This window comes from Vespa crabro, chromosome 9 (genome assembly GCF_910589235.1).
Source record: "Vespa crabro chromosome 9, iyVesCrab1.2, whole genome shotgun sequence".
Taxonomy (NCBI): domain Eukaryota; kingdom Metazoa; phylum Arthropoda; class Insecta; order Hymenoptera; family Vespidae; genus Vespa; species Vespa crabro.
Genome location: NC_060963.1, coordinates 5,363,010 through 5,374,498, shown reverse-complemented (window position 1 = coordinate 5,374,498; position 11,489 = coordinate 5,363,010). Strand labels below are relative to the sequence as shown.

Here is an 11,489-nt window from a genome sequence, read left to right as displayed (position 1 = left end):
TATTCAATCATTATTAAATTTATCATATAAATATCATGTATTAAACAGTGAGTTCTGTTTAAATTAGATAAGTTAATATTAAAGACTACTTATTTTTGTGATACAGTTACACCAAAACTATATGACGTAACTCATGTAAATATGTAATAACCAAAGCATTTGGCTCATTAAGGTCACACTTTAAAATGTTACAAAATTTTTACAAATAATCGATTACCATTTTTATTTCATGAAAATACTCTTTTTTGTTTTGGTTGTATGAATATAAAATACATATATACATCGTGTTAATATATATACATGTGATAGAAAACAATATTTTTTGAATGTATCAACAATTTGAAGTATAAAAACTTTATATAAAATACGAAGAAATAATCCATTTAGAAATTTTATTATACATATTACTTTTATCAATCTTTTTTATTTATTTGTTTTCTATATCCTTATAAGTAAAGATATTCGTTTTGTTCAACGAATAAGATATTATAAGGTAATCACTGTTGCATTATAATTATATATTATTAATTATATTTAAATAATTTAGAGTTATGATCGAATAATGGAAAACATCTATTTTTTTAATTTAATTTTAAAGGGTTTATTAATACGTATCATTTATTTCTGTGTTATAAAAAAATCTGTAAGTTTCGGTACTTTATTTATGCTACAAAAAGCAATTTAGTAGTTATAAAAAAAATATATTTGAATTTGTCATCATAAAATCATAATCCCAATAATATACAAGCAGGTTTAGAGCGGAAGAAACTACGGAGAGGACATACTCTTTTTGTGTATTAGATGTTTTTTAATTTTTTTATCGATAACATTTTTCTTTCTAAATATTTTTATTTAGATTTGATTTATAATTAAACGATACCAAAGTTGTAACTTTTATTTAATTTTTGATTATTTATTTAAAAATTTACAATTTCAAGTTTACAATCTATATAAATTAACATCTTTTAAACTTGGCGCGAACGAAATTGACGCGAACGAAGTAGTGACTGTACTTACACTTCTATTGCGTGATACAAAATGCTTACTTCTTATTTAATCTTTTTATCAAATTTTACTTTAAGATCATAATAAATAGAATTCCAGATACTATTAAATTCTGAAAAGAATATTTGAAATGAGAATAAAGACTATAATGTGTTATTATGTGTTATTTATAATTATCATATGCTTTTAATCATACACATATATTTACATGTATACATACATAATAGAAGAACAAGTTCCAAAATACTTTGTAATTTTTATGGGTTATTTGTTTAAGGTACTACGCTTATTTTTGGATAATATAATTTTTTAAATATCATTTATGTTATATTAATGATATTATATAATACTGTTTTTTTATTAGTAAATTGTTTAGATACCTATGTAATTACATATTTTTTTAAAAAGTTCTATTACTTCATTACAGCAACAATGCCTGGAGAACAATTCTCTTTAATATGGAATAGTTTTTCGAGAAATTTATCTTCCAGTTTATATACTTTATTAATTGATGAACAACTTGTTGATGTAACTTTAATAGCTGAAGGCAAAATTTTAAGAGCACATAAGTTAATATTATCAGTTTGTAGTACTTATTTTAATAGACTTTTTAAGGTATATCATTATTGTAGAAATATTTATAAAAAAATCTTTTTTGTGCTATATTAAATTAATTTGTGCTATAGGAAAATTCTTATAAACACCCAATTGTAATATTAAAAGACGTCAATTATCATGATTTATCTGCTATGCTTCAATTCATATATCAAGGCGAAGTTAATATTAAACAAGAAGATATTGGCAATTTTTTAAAAGTAGCAGAAATATTGCAGATAAAAGGATTAACCACAGAAAGAGATGAGGTATGTTATTTTGATTAAAGTTCACAGCAATAAATTTATTGTTCTTTGGTTTTAGAAAAAAGACAAAATATTGGATAATAATATCCAAGAAATGGATTGTTATTTTGATATAAAAACAGATAGAGAAAATCATCTTACTTCCATAGAAGATATTTATCAATGTGAGAAATTAACAGAATCTTTGAAATGTAAACTGGTACAAAAAGAAAATACAGTTCTTCCTTCAGATTCTGTAATGAAGGGTTTCAATATTATGGAAAGAAATATATCAAATGAAATTCCTTATACTACAAAATTAGTTTCTCATACAGACTATAGTCCACAAAGGACATTATTTATTGAAACGTATAAAAATATTGACACTCAGACTACAAAGGAACCATTTGATTGTACTTCTGACATAAATCACACAAAAAAAATACAATACAAATCCTCAAATTATATAAATGATATGGATGTAAAAGCAATGTATAAATCACAAATGTTAAATAAAGTATTTTGTAATATTGAGAATATACATAAATCAGGTAATAGAAAAACATCTATAATTATACCGGAATTAAAATTTATGTTATACATAATTGTTTTAATGCAATAAACGAATTTGATGCTTGGAATTTTATTTAATGTTTCAGATTCTAAATCAGATATGCAATTAAAATCTGCTGATCAATCTCTTGGTATGTGTTACAGCTTGGTATATATCATTAATGCTATGAATAATTCGAATGCTAATTAAAATGCTATGAAAATATTAATAGTGAAAAGTTCCTGAATACAAAATAGTTCCATTATTTTTTCCATACTATAAAAAAAGAGAAAACTAAAAGTAAACATATTCAGCAATTGGACCACATATTGTTTCAAAGTCTTCACTATATGTCTTCACTAAGAATAATTCAATTCTTATCAATTTAATAGCTTATTTTTGGATTGAAAAAATTTTGCAGTTTGTTAAATTTTTTTTGTATATTATTTTATATATTATTTTTATGTGTCTATTAATAATATATGTATAAATGTATTAGGTCTGACTAATATGGTGATAGAAGAACATAAAAATTTGACATATGATGCAGCTAATGGTGACAAAAAGCATAGATATATCAAAGCTAATTCTAGTAGTACATTATCCCTGGAAACAACACAGCGTTTAGTTTCAGAAATTAGACCAACATTCTGCATGGAAAAGGGTAAATTAATGCGGGTTTATTCATGTTCTTGGTGCCTTCGTAATTTTACACGCAGAGAAAATTTGAAATTACATATTCGTTATATTCATGGTCCACTTGAAAGTCTTACATGTAAGCTTTGTGGCAATAAATATAAAAACAGCAATAGCTTGCGTGTACACTCTTACCTTTATCATAATGCTAAACGGGATAAACATAATAAATCACTTGTTAATAATAGTAATTAGAAATAGACAAGATTACAACTATTTTTATATACTACAATAATAATAATAATTATTAGGATATTACAAGATTAGTTATTAGAAATTGTTACAATAGTTATTTAAACAACTTATTATACAGCTTTATAAATAATTCATGACTATCCATATTTAATAAGTTACATCTGATAATGATAAATTTATATAAATAAAATCTGATGTATATTTCTTGACTTTCATTTACTGATTTCTTGACTACTAATATCATAAAAATTCAGTTGTTTTAATGTTTCTTCATAGATATTTTATAATTTGAGTTACACTATAATAACTTTAAAGAAAATAAATTATTACACATACACTCACAAGCACATTTTTAAATTACAATTTTATTAAAAATATTAGTATTTATCTTTTAATATAATTCATATTAGTATTATGCAAAAAAAAAACGTTGTTATGAAATTATATAAGTACATAAATCGTTTATCCAAATAAAAATTGGATTATTTGTTTCATCTCGTATATATGAATGTATCTAAATCATTTGCAAAAGTCGATATCGATCAATGTATGCGTGCGCACAATGTATGTGAGTATATATTGGTATTGGTAGAGTATCAATCGGAGCATATGATAGTATACGTTGAAATCACTGACATGCACCATAACCTCCATGATATTATGTTTACAAAGTGTACTCGGGGTTAAATAATATTTTTTATTTAATTATTATAAACTTCAAGCATTGTGTTATATATAAACGTAAAAAGAAATGAGTGATTCTGAGGACGAAAATTATGCAACTTTTGGTATACCTTTGGAACCTTTAGATGAAGGTACTATAAATGAATTTAATTTTTTATATATCGGATGTTTATATCTTGAATTTTAAATGAATTTTACAGAAAATTTACCAAGGAAAAAAGCTGTAACAGTAGAAGATCAATATGCATATGACGCGCAAGGTAGACGTAGATTTCATGGTGCTTTCACCGGTGGTTTTTCTGCGGGATATTTTAATACTGTTGGAACGCGTGATGGATGGAAACCACAACAGTTTAAATCCTCAAGAGGTAGTAAAGCAAAAACAATCGAACAACAACCAGAAGATTTTATGGATGAAGAAGATGTAAGCATATTTGGCATAGCACCAAAAGGTATTAGAGCCAATAGTGACTACGAGTATCATGGACAAAAAGGTACAAAAAGAGGAAGAACTGAAATAATTAATAATCGATCTCTATCATATAATCCTGTATTAAAAGAACTTTTGAGGCCTGTCAGGTAAGTGGTTATTAAAATTGATTATAATTAGACATAAAATATATAAATAAAGCAAAACCATTGTATAAACGTTATTATTTCAATATGATATAAAAATTATAGAGAAACAGTTGGTATTGCTCTTCTGAAAAAAATGGGATGGAAACCAGGACAAGGAATAGGAAATAGGATTACAAAGAAAGAGAAGATTAAAGCAAAACAACAGATTGAAAGAATTAAAGTATATGGCTGTTCCTTACCCAAAAATGAAGAAAAAGAAATTGATAGTAATATTGATTCTGACGATGAAACACCTAATATTACATTTGCTCCTGATGATTATGAGCCTTTTAAGTAAATATAATTTTATGATTATAATTATATTTATTTTTTACCGATTTTATTATTTTAAACTCTTATATTTTATAGATCTAAGGGAAAAGATAATTACTTTGGTATTGGATATAGTGGGTTAAATAGACAAAATATATTATCTAATCAAATTAACGAAGAATATAATTATCAAAGCAATAATAAAATCCTTCCAATATTTGGACATGCATTTGGAGTTGGTGCTTTTGAAGCAGATGATGAGGATATATATGAAAGAGAAGATATGTCCCGATATGATTCTGTATTGGGACCAGAACGCAAAAGTAAAACAAGATGGTCGAAGGATAATATTTCAAATGACAATGGAAGCAATTGTATAGAAGGATTTGTACAAGCAAAAGATAAATTAAATTATAGAAAGACTTTTGCATTGCCTTGTCTTCCAAAAAACTATTGCGCAATTCATATTACCAGAAAAAGTAGATTTTTTCCACCTATCCCACATCAATCAATTAATGAGAAGAAGAAGAGCCTTAATGTTATAAAAAGAGCTAAAATCTTACAAGACATTAATTTCACTGATACAGCAATTCAAGGAAAACTTGACACAACTGCAAAAACATTAAATTCTACAATTTCTATGCCTGTTGATAATTCAATATCAGAACCATTGAATTCATCAGAAAATCAAAAGGCAAAAAATAGTGAAAAAGTAGTTGAAAAACCAAAAACACAAGTAAATAGTATGTGGGTGGGCAAATTAAATACAAAAACATTTGTCAGTGGTGGTGTCACAGGTACAGAACAAATCACTTCTGGATTATTAAATATACCAACACATTTAAATAGCTCTTCTTCATTCGCCAATGTAGAATCAGTTAATAACCAAATTTATAAGAGTCCAGTTTTAACTGATCAAAATAAACAAGAACGATTTGAACAGACCCTTACTTGTTTAAAAACTAATGATAAACATAAATATGATAACATACAATCACTTTCTACGATTAAATCAGACAAAGATTTAGAACTTGTTGAATTTAAAAAAGCAACTAAATCTATTGAACAAGAATCAAGTAATGATAATGATATAAATAACTCAAATAAATATATAATAAATATAACTGATAGTTTAGAAAAGCAAAAAGATGAAGCTGCCAAGATGGAAATGTTTGGAAAACTAACTCGAGAGATAATTGAATGGCAACCTGCAAGTATTGTATGTAAAAGATTTAATATTCCTGAACCACGAAATAGTTGTATACAAACTAAAATAGAGAAGAAACCGAGGTTTTCAGTATTTAATTCATTAGATTTAGATGTATCCTCCAGATTTTTAAAAGTAACTGACACAATTGGCAAAGACATAGATAATAAGGCATCTACCTCATATAAAGATGAATTCATAAAAGATTATGCACTTCCTTCTTCCACGTACTATAAGACTTCTGTTGAAAATCAGGAACCAGAAATAATGTCAGAAAAAATGAAGAATTTTGAAGCTTCATATGAAAAAATATTTGGCAAAACAGTCCATGAGGTACCTTCAACAAAATTATTGAAATGCAATACTGAACAAGAATTTCTTAATGAAGAAAGTAATATGCTAAATATAGAACAACATCAAATTTTGGCAGACATTGAAAAATCTCAACACAAAGAGACTAGTATAGCTCATAAAAAGAATTCAGAAGAAAAAAAAGATCTTTTTAGAGCAATTTTTCTTAGTAGTAGCGAAGAATCAGAAACAGAGATAGAAGAAAATATCGATAACGAAGTTGTAAAGTCAGTGTTGATTGGTGATTCTTCGAATGATGTTAATATATCAAGAAATATGTCACCACCTAGAGGCATTTTTGCCAAATTGGATCTTGAGGACCTTGTAAAAAAAACACATGTCAGTACAGAAGATATTGAGAGTAATATCAAAGAAAAAGGAACGAGTTTGCAATTAGAACCACAGACTATCATTGAACAAAATTACGAAAATAATACCTGTGATACGCTACAAATGCCATTACCAGAGAAAGTATATGGACCGATGCTTCCTTCAAGATTGATCAAAGATGGAAATATTTTAACAGATTCTACTGGAAGTACAGAATTTTCAAGGCCTATTTGTAAAAGCGTCATAGTACCAAAAGTCGTAGAAGATTTTCAAGGAAAGTGGGTGGAATTACATAAAACAAAGAAATCAAAAAAAGTTAAAAAGAAACATAAACATAAAGAACATAAAAGTTCAAAAAGTAAGCGAAAATCCAAAAAGCATAAACGTTAATTAAATAACCTTTAGAGAGTTAAAGGTTTCTTAGCTTTTATCTTTTTTTTATGTGTTATATTTTAGAATTAAATATTACATGAATATTTGTTATGTAGAATACATCAGTTTTTTCATAAAGTTGAATGTTATTAATGTATATCTAGAAAATGAAACAACTTTATATTATTTAGAAATAAAAAGATAATATAACTGATCATAAAATTTAATTTAATGAATATAATACAATACATTTTTCTATTGAATGATGAAGCTTTCTTAAATATTAACAAAAAAGTTGTTAAAAATAATTAAATAATTTTCTATCTTTATAATAAAGATATATATTGCTTTTGATATAATTTAAAAGAGTTTAAATACAATATTGTATAAAATTTTGGCCTCTTTTTACATTAAATGTTTTAATGTAAAATAAATAACGATAAATTTAATTGAACATTTTTTTTAACTATTTTAAGATATGAAAACGATTAACAACTCAAATTTATTTAATCCTAATTTTAATTTATTTACCTAACTATCGTATAATACAGCATTGCTGATACTATGCTTCTATTTTTATGTGTTTTGAATAACCCGCGTGTTCGCTTTAGTTTGTATTTATCTTTACAGAGGCGCACGAATTTGTCAATAGTTTTAAGATAGAGAATCTATACTAAATTTCCGTTGTTCAATGACAATGAATGGGCGCTATATAAAAGATTGCTGTTATGTACAATATATATCATTTTAAATTGTTTTAGGAAGGGTCGGAATAATTGGTATTAAAAACTAAATCTTTCATGTATATTTACAAACTAATACAACAGGTATTAAATATTTCAAAAATAAAGTACTCGAATTATAAAGGTTAGATTTATCTTATGATGTATCAAAAAATGAATCTCGAAACAGAATATTTATCGGAAGAACATTTGACTGGTTTTGAAAATTATAAAGTAAGTGATTATTTTCTATGATAATTATTTTTTTTGTATCTTTTTATACGCTTCCAATAAACACAATATTACAAATTAAAACAGTAAATCAATATAAAACAAACAAATATAGTTATGATTAATAAACATAATTGAAGTAAATAAAAATATATTTGTGCGTAATTATATTTATTGTTTTATTAATTCATTAGATTTTATAATGTATGAGATTTGTAATTGTATATCTTCATATTAATATATATATATATATATTTACATTTGTTTTTATTTTATTTTTTTTTATTTTTTCTTTTTTTTTTTTTTTTTTCTTTTTTTTAGTATAGCTCATTGGATACGAGTCCCCTTAGTGTGTATGTTATGCATCCATTTTGGAATAAAGTTGTTGAGGTATAAATTTTGTATTACTTTTATATAATCATACTTACAATTTACAGAAAAAATATCCCTGTCATATTTTTAATTTTTCCAGTATTGTCCAAAGTGGGTAGCACCAAATGTATTAACGTTCTCTGGATTTCTTTTTACCGTATTAAACTTTGTGGTATTTGCAACATTTGATTATTATTTTTATGCATCAAGTGATGATCATTCACAATATTCTCCTATACCTCGTTGGGTATTTGCAATAGCTGCATTTAATATCTTTATGGCATATACACTTGGTAAGTAGGAAATTATATTATATTTCCAGGAAGTAATGTGACATTTATTTAGGATGTTAGTAAATTTAATTATATGCATTTTCAATAACAATACATAATATATAAGAAGCATAATTATTATCTATATTGTTTAACTTATATTAAGTTATAATTATGCGTTACAATAATTATATTATATCAATTTTATAATATAGTAATTTGAATTATATTTAGATGGTATTGATGGAAAACAAGCAAGACGTACACAAACTTCTGGGCCTTTGGGTGAATTGTTTGATCATGGTTTGGACAGTTGGACAGCAATGTTAATCACTGTTTGTATGTACTCAGTTTTTGGAAGGACAGATCATAGTGTTTCCCCATTACGAATGTATTTCATACTTTGGAATGTATTTGTTAATTTTTATTTAAGTCACTGGGAGAAATACAATACAGGTGTGCTATTCCTTCCTTGGGGATATGATGCATCTATGTTGGTTGGTTGTGTTCATAAATTTTTATTGCACTATATTTTATAATTATCTTATTATTCATAATATTTAAGTATGTTTTTTTAATCTTAGGCAACTATCTTGGTATTTATCCTGACCAGCGTAGGAGGTCATGAAGCATGGAAATTTTACTTGCCAGGAGGAATATCAGCAGGAATAATGTTTGAAATGTTATTATATGTTAGTGCCCTTGTATCAAATTTACCAGTTGTACTTTGGAATATATACAAGTTAGTATAATTGACTTTTAATATGCTTTGTTTAGAAATGATTAACTTTACTTATTGTAATATATTTATTATTAATTTATAGATCATATAGAGATAAGACAGGAAAAATGAGAACATTTCCAGAAGCAATAAGACCATTGGTGCCTTTAGTATTATTATTTATGATTTCTACACTTTGGATATTATTCTCACAACAAAATGTATTGGAAAAAGATCCTCGTATCATATATTTTGCCATTGGTACTACTTTTTCTAATATATGCGTAAGTCAGTATTAAATAATACTTTTATATAATAAAAACAAGAAATATGCTTTTAATCGATAAATATGTTTTTATAATCTAATATTTTGGTTAGTAAAAATTACTTATCTGTATATATATATATATATCTTATACTATGCATAATTTGATAATATTACAAATTGTATTATAAAATTTAAAAATCAATTTTTTTTTTTTTTTGTAAATGTATGAAAAAATATTTGCTTATAAAGACATTTAAATACGCTATTTTTCATACATTACAGTGTCGTTTAATTGTGTCTCAAATGAGCAATACTAGATGTGAAATATTGCCATGGATATTATTACCGGTGACAATAGCAGCTATTCTTTCATTTGTCTTGCCTGAAATAGATCTTAAATCTATGTACTTTGTATCAATTTTATCCTTACTTGCCCACATTCACTATGGTACCTGTGTGGTATGTCTACATTTTTATTATGTTATTGGAATTCTACAATGATTTAATAATAAATGGAGAATAAACATTTACTTTAGGTGCGCCAAATGTGCCGTCATTTTCGAATTCATACATTCCATATAAAGGATCATTCTGATTGACTACTTGTGGATAATACATGTTAGAAATAAAAAGAACAACAGACCGGATAAGAGGCAATAAGAATAAAAAGGAAAGGAGATTTGGAACCCAATGGTTAGTGACATACGAAAATCATAGATCAAATAATAACTCACTTGTATAGGAAACCGAAGTAATTTAAGTCTAATATTACTACAATGTAACTATTTAAAATTGTAAGCATACACTCCTTTACTTGACACCTGATAAATGTCATATTGATTTAAATATGTCATCAATTCCTTTAAGTAATGGAGCAAAATTGTCTAATTTATTGATTATTGACTTCATATATCATTATTTTACTATAATTTTTAGCTTAACTTTATCTGTACGTGTGAATATTCACCTTTATATTACTAATTTCACTACATATATATATTGAATGTGTTTTTAGTTCTTACAGGTATTATTCCTTATATGTTGTGTATTGATAGTTATTTGTATACTTATGTATATCGTGAATACATGTTTATATGTTTTATCTTATTGAATTAACACTTGAAAATATGTTTGAGAAAATTTTTTTAAATTATGCCAAAAAATAATCACCAGATGACTTTATAATTGAACTGATTGTGAGTACTGAGTATTTGGCTATTATAATATTACTGAAAAAATTTGAATAACATGTAACGTGTTAATTTATTTTGGTTCTTAATAATTCAAAAAGTATAATTAAAATAATCAAGACGATTACTTTATAAGGAATTACGTACTTTAGAAATCTCAATTTTACTTTACGTACAAGGAAAATAAAATAAATACATTAATCTTGAACTACATATATAAATATTGATAAAAAATGTTACTTATGATATTATATAAATATAAATGTATTCACTCCAAGGCCAAAGTGTATACTTTAAAAAAAAGATGTATTTATTATTTACGTATAATACAATTGTTGTATTAATAATATAATTTTTACAATTGCAGAAATTATTATGATTTGTTGTTAGTGTGCCATACAATAATACAATATTTCTTCTAACTATTCGTCTTTATGAATTCTTGAATAAATTTCGGATTTATTAACAAAAATTATAACACATATAATTAAAATAAGCAATATTTTTAAAGTAAAAGTGTGTATAATGTAAATATAGACAAAAATATATTCAATCGTTGAAAAAACTTAAAATATCTTACATTTTATACA

General features: G+C 25.1%; 3 protein-coding genes across 5 annotated transcripts; all 3 read left to right on the top strand.

The window, feature by feature from the left end:
* Positions 1-464: 464 nt before the first annotated feature.
* LOC124426592 (GDNF-inducible zinc finger protein 1-like) lies at positions 465-3,489 on the top strand. 2 transcript variants are annotated; one of them, XM_046968442.1, is made up of 6 exons: positions 465-1,282; positions 1,433-1,620; positions 1,692-1,868; positions 1,924-2,395; positions 2,504-2,548; positions 2,897-3,489. In XM_046968442.1, the coding sequence occupies exons 2-6, from the start codon at positions 1,438-1,440 to the stop codon at positions 3,286-3,288; spliced, it is 1,269 nt and encodes a 422-aa protein (XP_046824398.1). In that variant the 5' UTR covers positions 465-1,282; positions 1,433-1,437; the 3' UTR covers positions 3,289-3,489. The 2 variants fall into 2 exon arrangements, with proteins under 2 accessions (XP_046824398.1, XP_046824399.1); XM_046968443.1 differs by lacking the exon at positions 465-1,282 and having other exon boundaries at positions 1,433-1,574.
* A 330-nt stretch (positions 3,490-3,819) lies between these two features.
* LOC124426880 (G patch domain-containing protein 1 homolog) lies at positions 3,820-7,340 on the top strand. Its single transcript, XM_046969066.1, has 4 exons — positions 3,820-4,103; positions 4,173-4,551; positions 4,654-4,884; positions 4,960-7,340. The coding sequence occupies exons 1-4, from the start codon at positions 4,040-4,042 to the stop codon at positions 7,139-7,141; spliced, it is 2,856 nt and encodes a 951-aa protein (XP_046825022.1). The 5' UTR covers positions 3,820-4,039; the 3' UTR covers positions 7,142-7,340.
* A 460-nt stretch (positions 7,341-7,800) lies between these two features.
* On the top strand, positions 7,801-11,176 carry LOC124426446 (ethanolaminephosphotransferase 1-like). 2 transcript variants are annotated; one of them, XM_046968138.1, is made up of 8 exons: positions 7,801-8,079; positions 8,403-8,466; positions 8,549-8,741; positions 8,955-9,217; positions 9,305-9,462; positions 9,545-9,725; positions 9,992-10,168; positions 10,246-11,176. In XM_046968138.1, exons 2-8 carry the CDS (start codon positions 8,437-8,439, stop codon positions 10,306-10,308), a joined length of 1,065 nt encoding a protein of 354 aa, XP_046824094.1. In that variant the 5' UTR covers positions 7,801-8,079; positions 8,403-8,436; the 3' UTR covers positions 10,309-11,176. The 2 variants fall into 2 exon arrangements, with proteins under 2 accessions (XP_046824094.1, XP_046824093.1); XM_046968137.1 differs by having other exon boundaries at positions 8,398-8,466.
* The last annotated feature ends 313 nt before the right edge of the window (positions 11,177-11,489 follow it).

Coding starts and splice junctions, on each gene's coding strand:
- LOC124426592 (XM_046968442.1), top strand. CDS start 1,438: ATGCCTGGAGAACAATTCTCTTTAATATGGAATAGTTTTTCGAGAAAT. Junction 1,621..1,691: donor ATTTTAATAGACTTTTTAAG/GTATATCATTAT, acceptor TTTGTGCTATAG/GAAAATTCTTATAAACACCC. Junction 1,869..1,923: donor TAACCACAGAAAGAGATGAG/GTATGTTATTTT, acceptor CTTTGGTTTTAG/AAAAAAGACAAAATATTGGA.
- LOC124426880 (XM_046969066.1), top strand. CDS start 4,040: ATGAGTGATTCTGAGGACGAAAATTATGCAACTTTTGGTATACCTTTG. Junction 4,104..4,172: donor TTTGGAACCTTTAGATGAAG/GTACTATAAATG, acceptor TGAATTTTACAG/AAAATTTACCAAGGAAAAAA. Junction 4,885..4,959: donor GATGATTATGAGCCTTTTAA/GTAAATATAATT, acceptor TATATTTTATAG/ATCTAAGGGAAAAGATAATT.
- LOC124426446 (XM_046968137.1), top strand. CDS start 8,005: ATGATGTATCAAAAAATGAATCTCGAAACAGAATATTTATCGGAAGAA. Junction 8,080..8,397: donor CTGGTTTTGAAAATTATAAA/GTAAGTGATTAT, acceptor TCTTTTTTTTAG/TATAGCTCATTGGATACGAG. Junction 9,463..9,544: donor GTACTTTGGAATATATACAA/GTTAGTATAATT, acceptor ATTAATTTATAG/ATCATATAGAGATAAGACAG.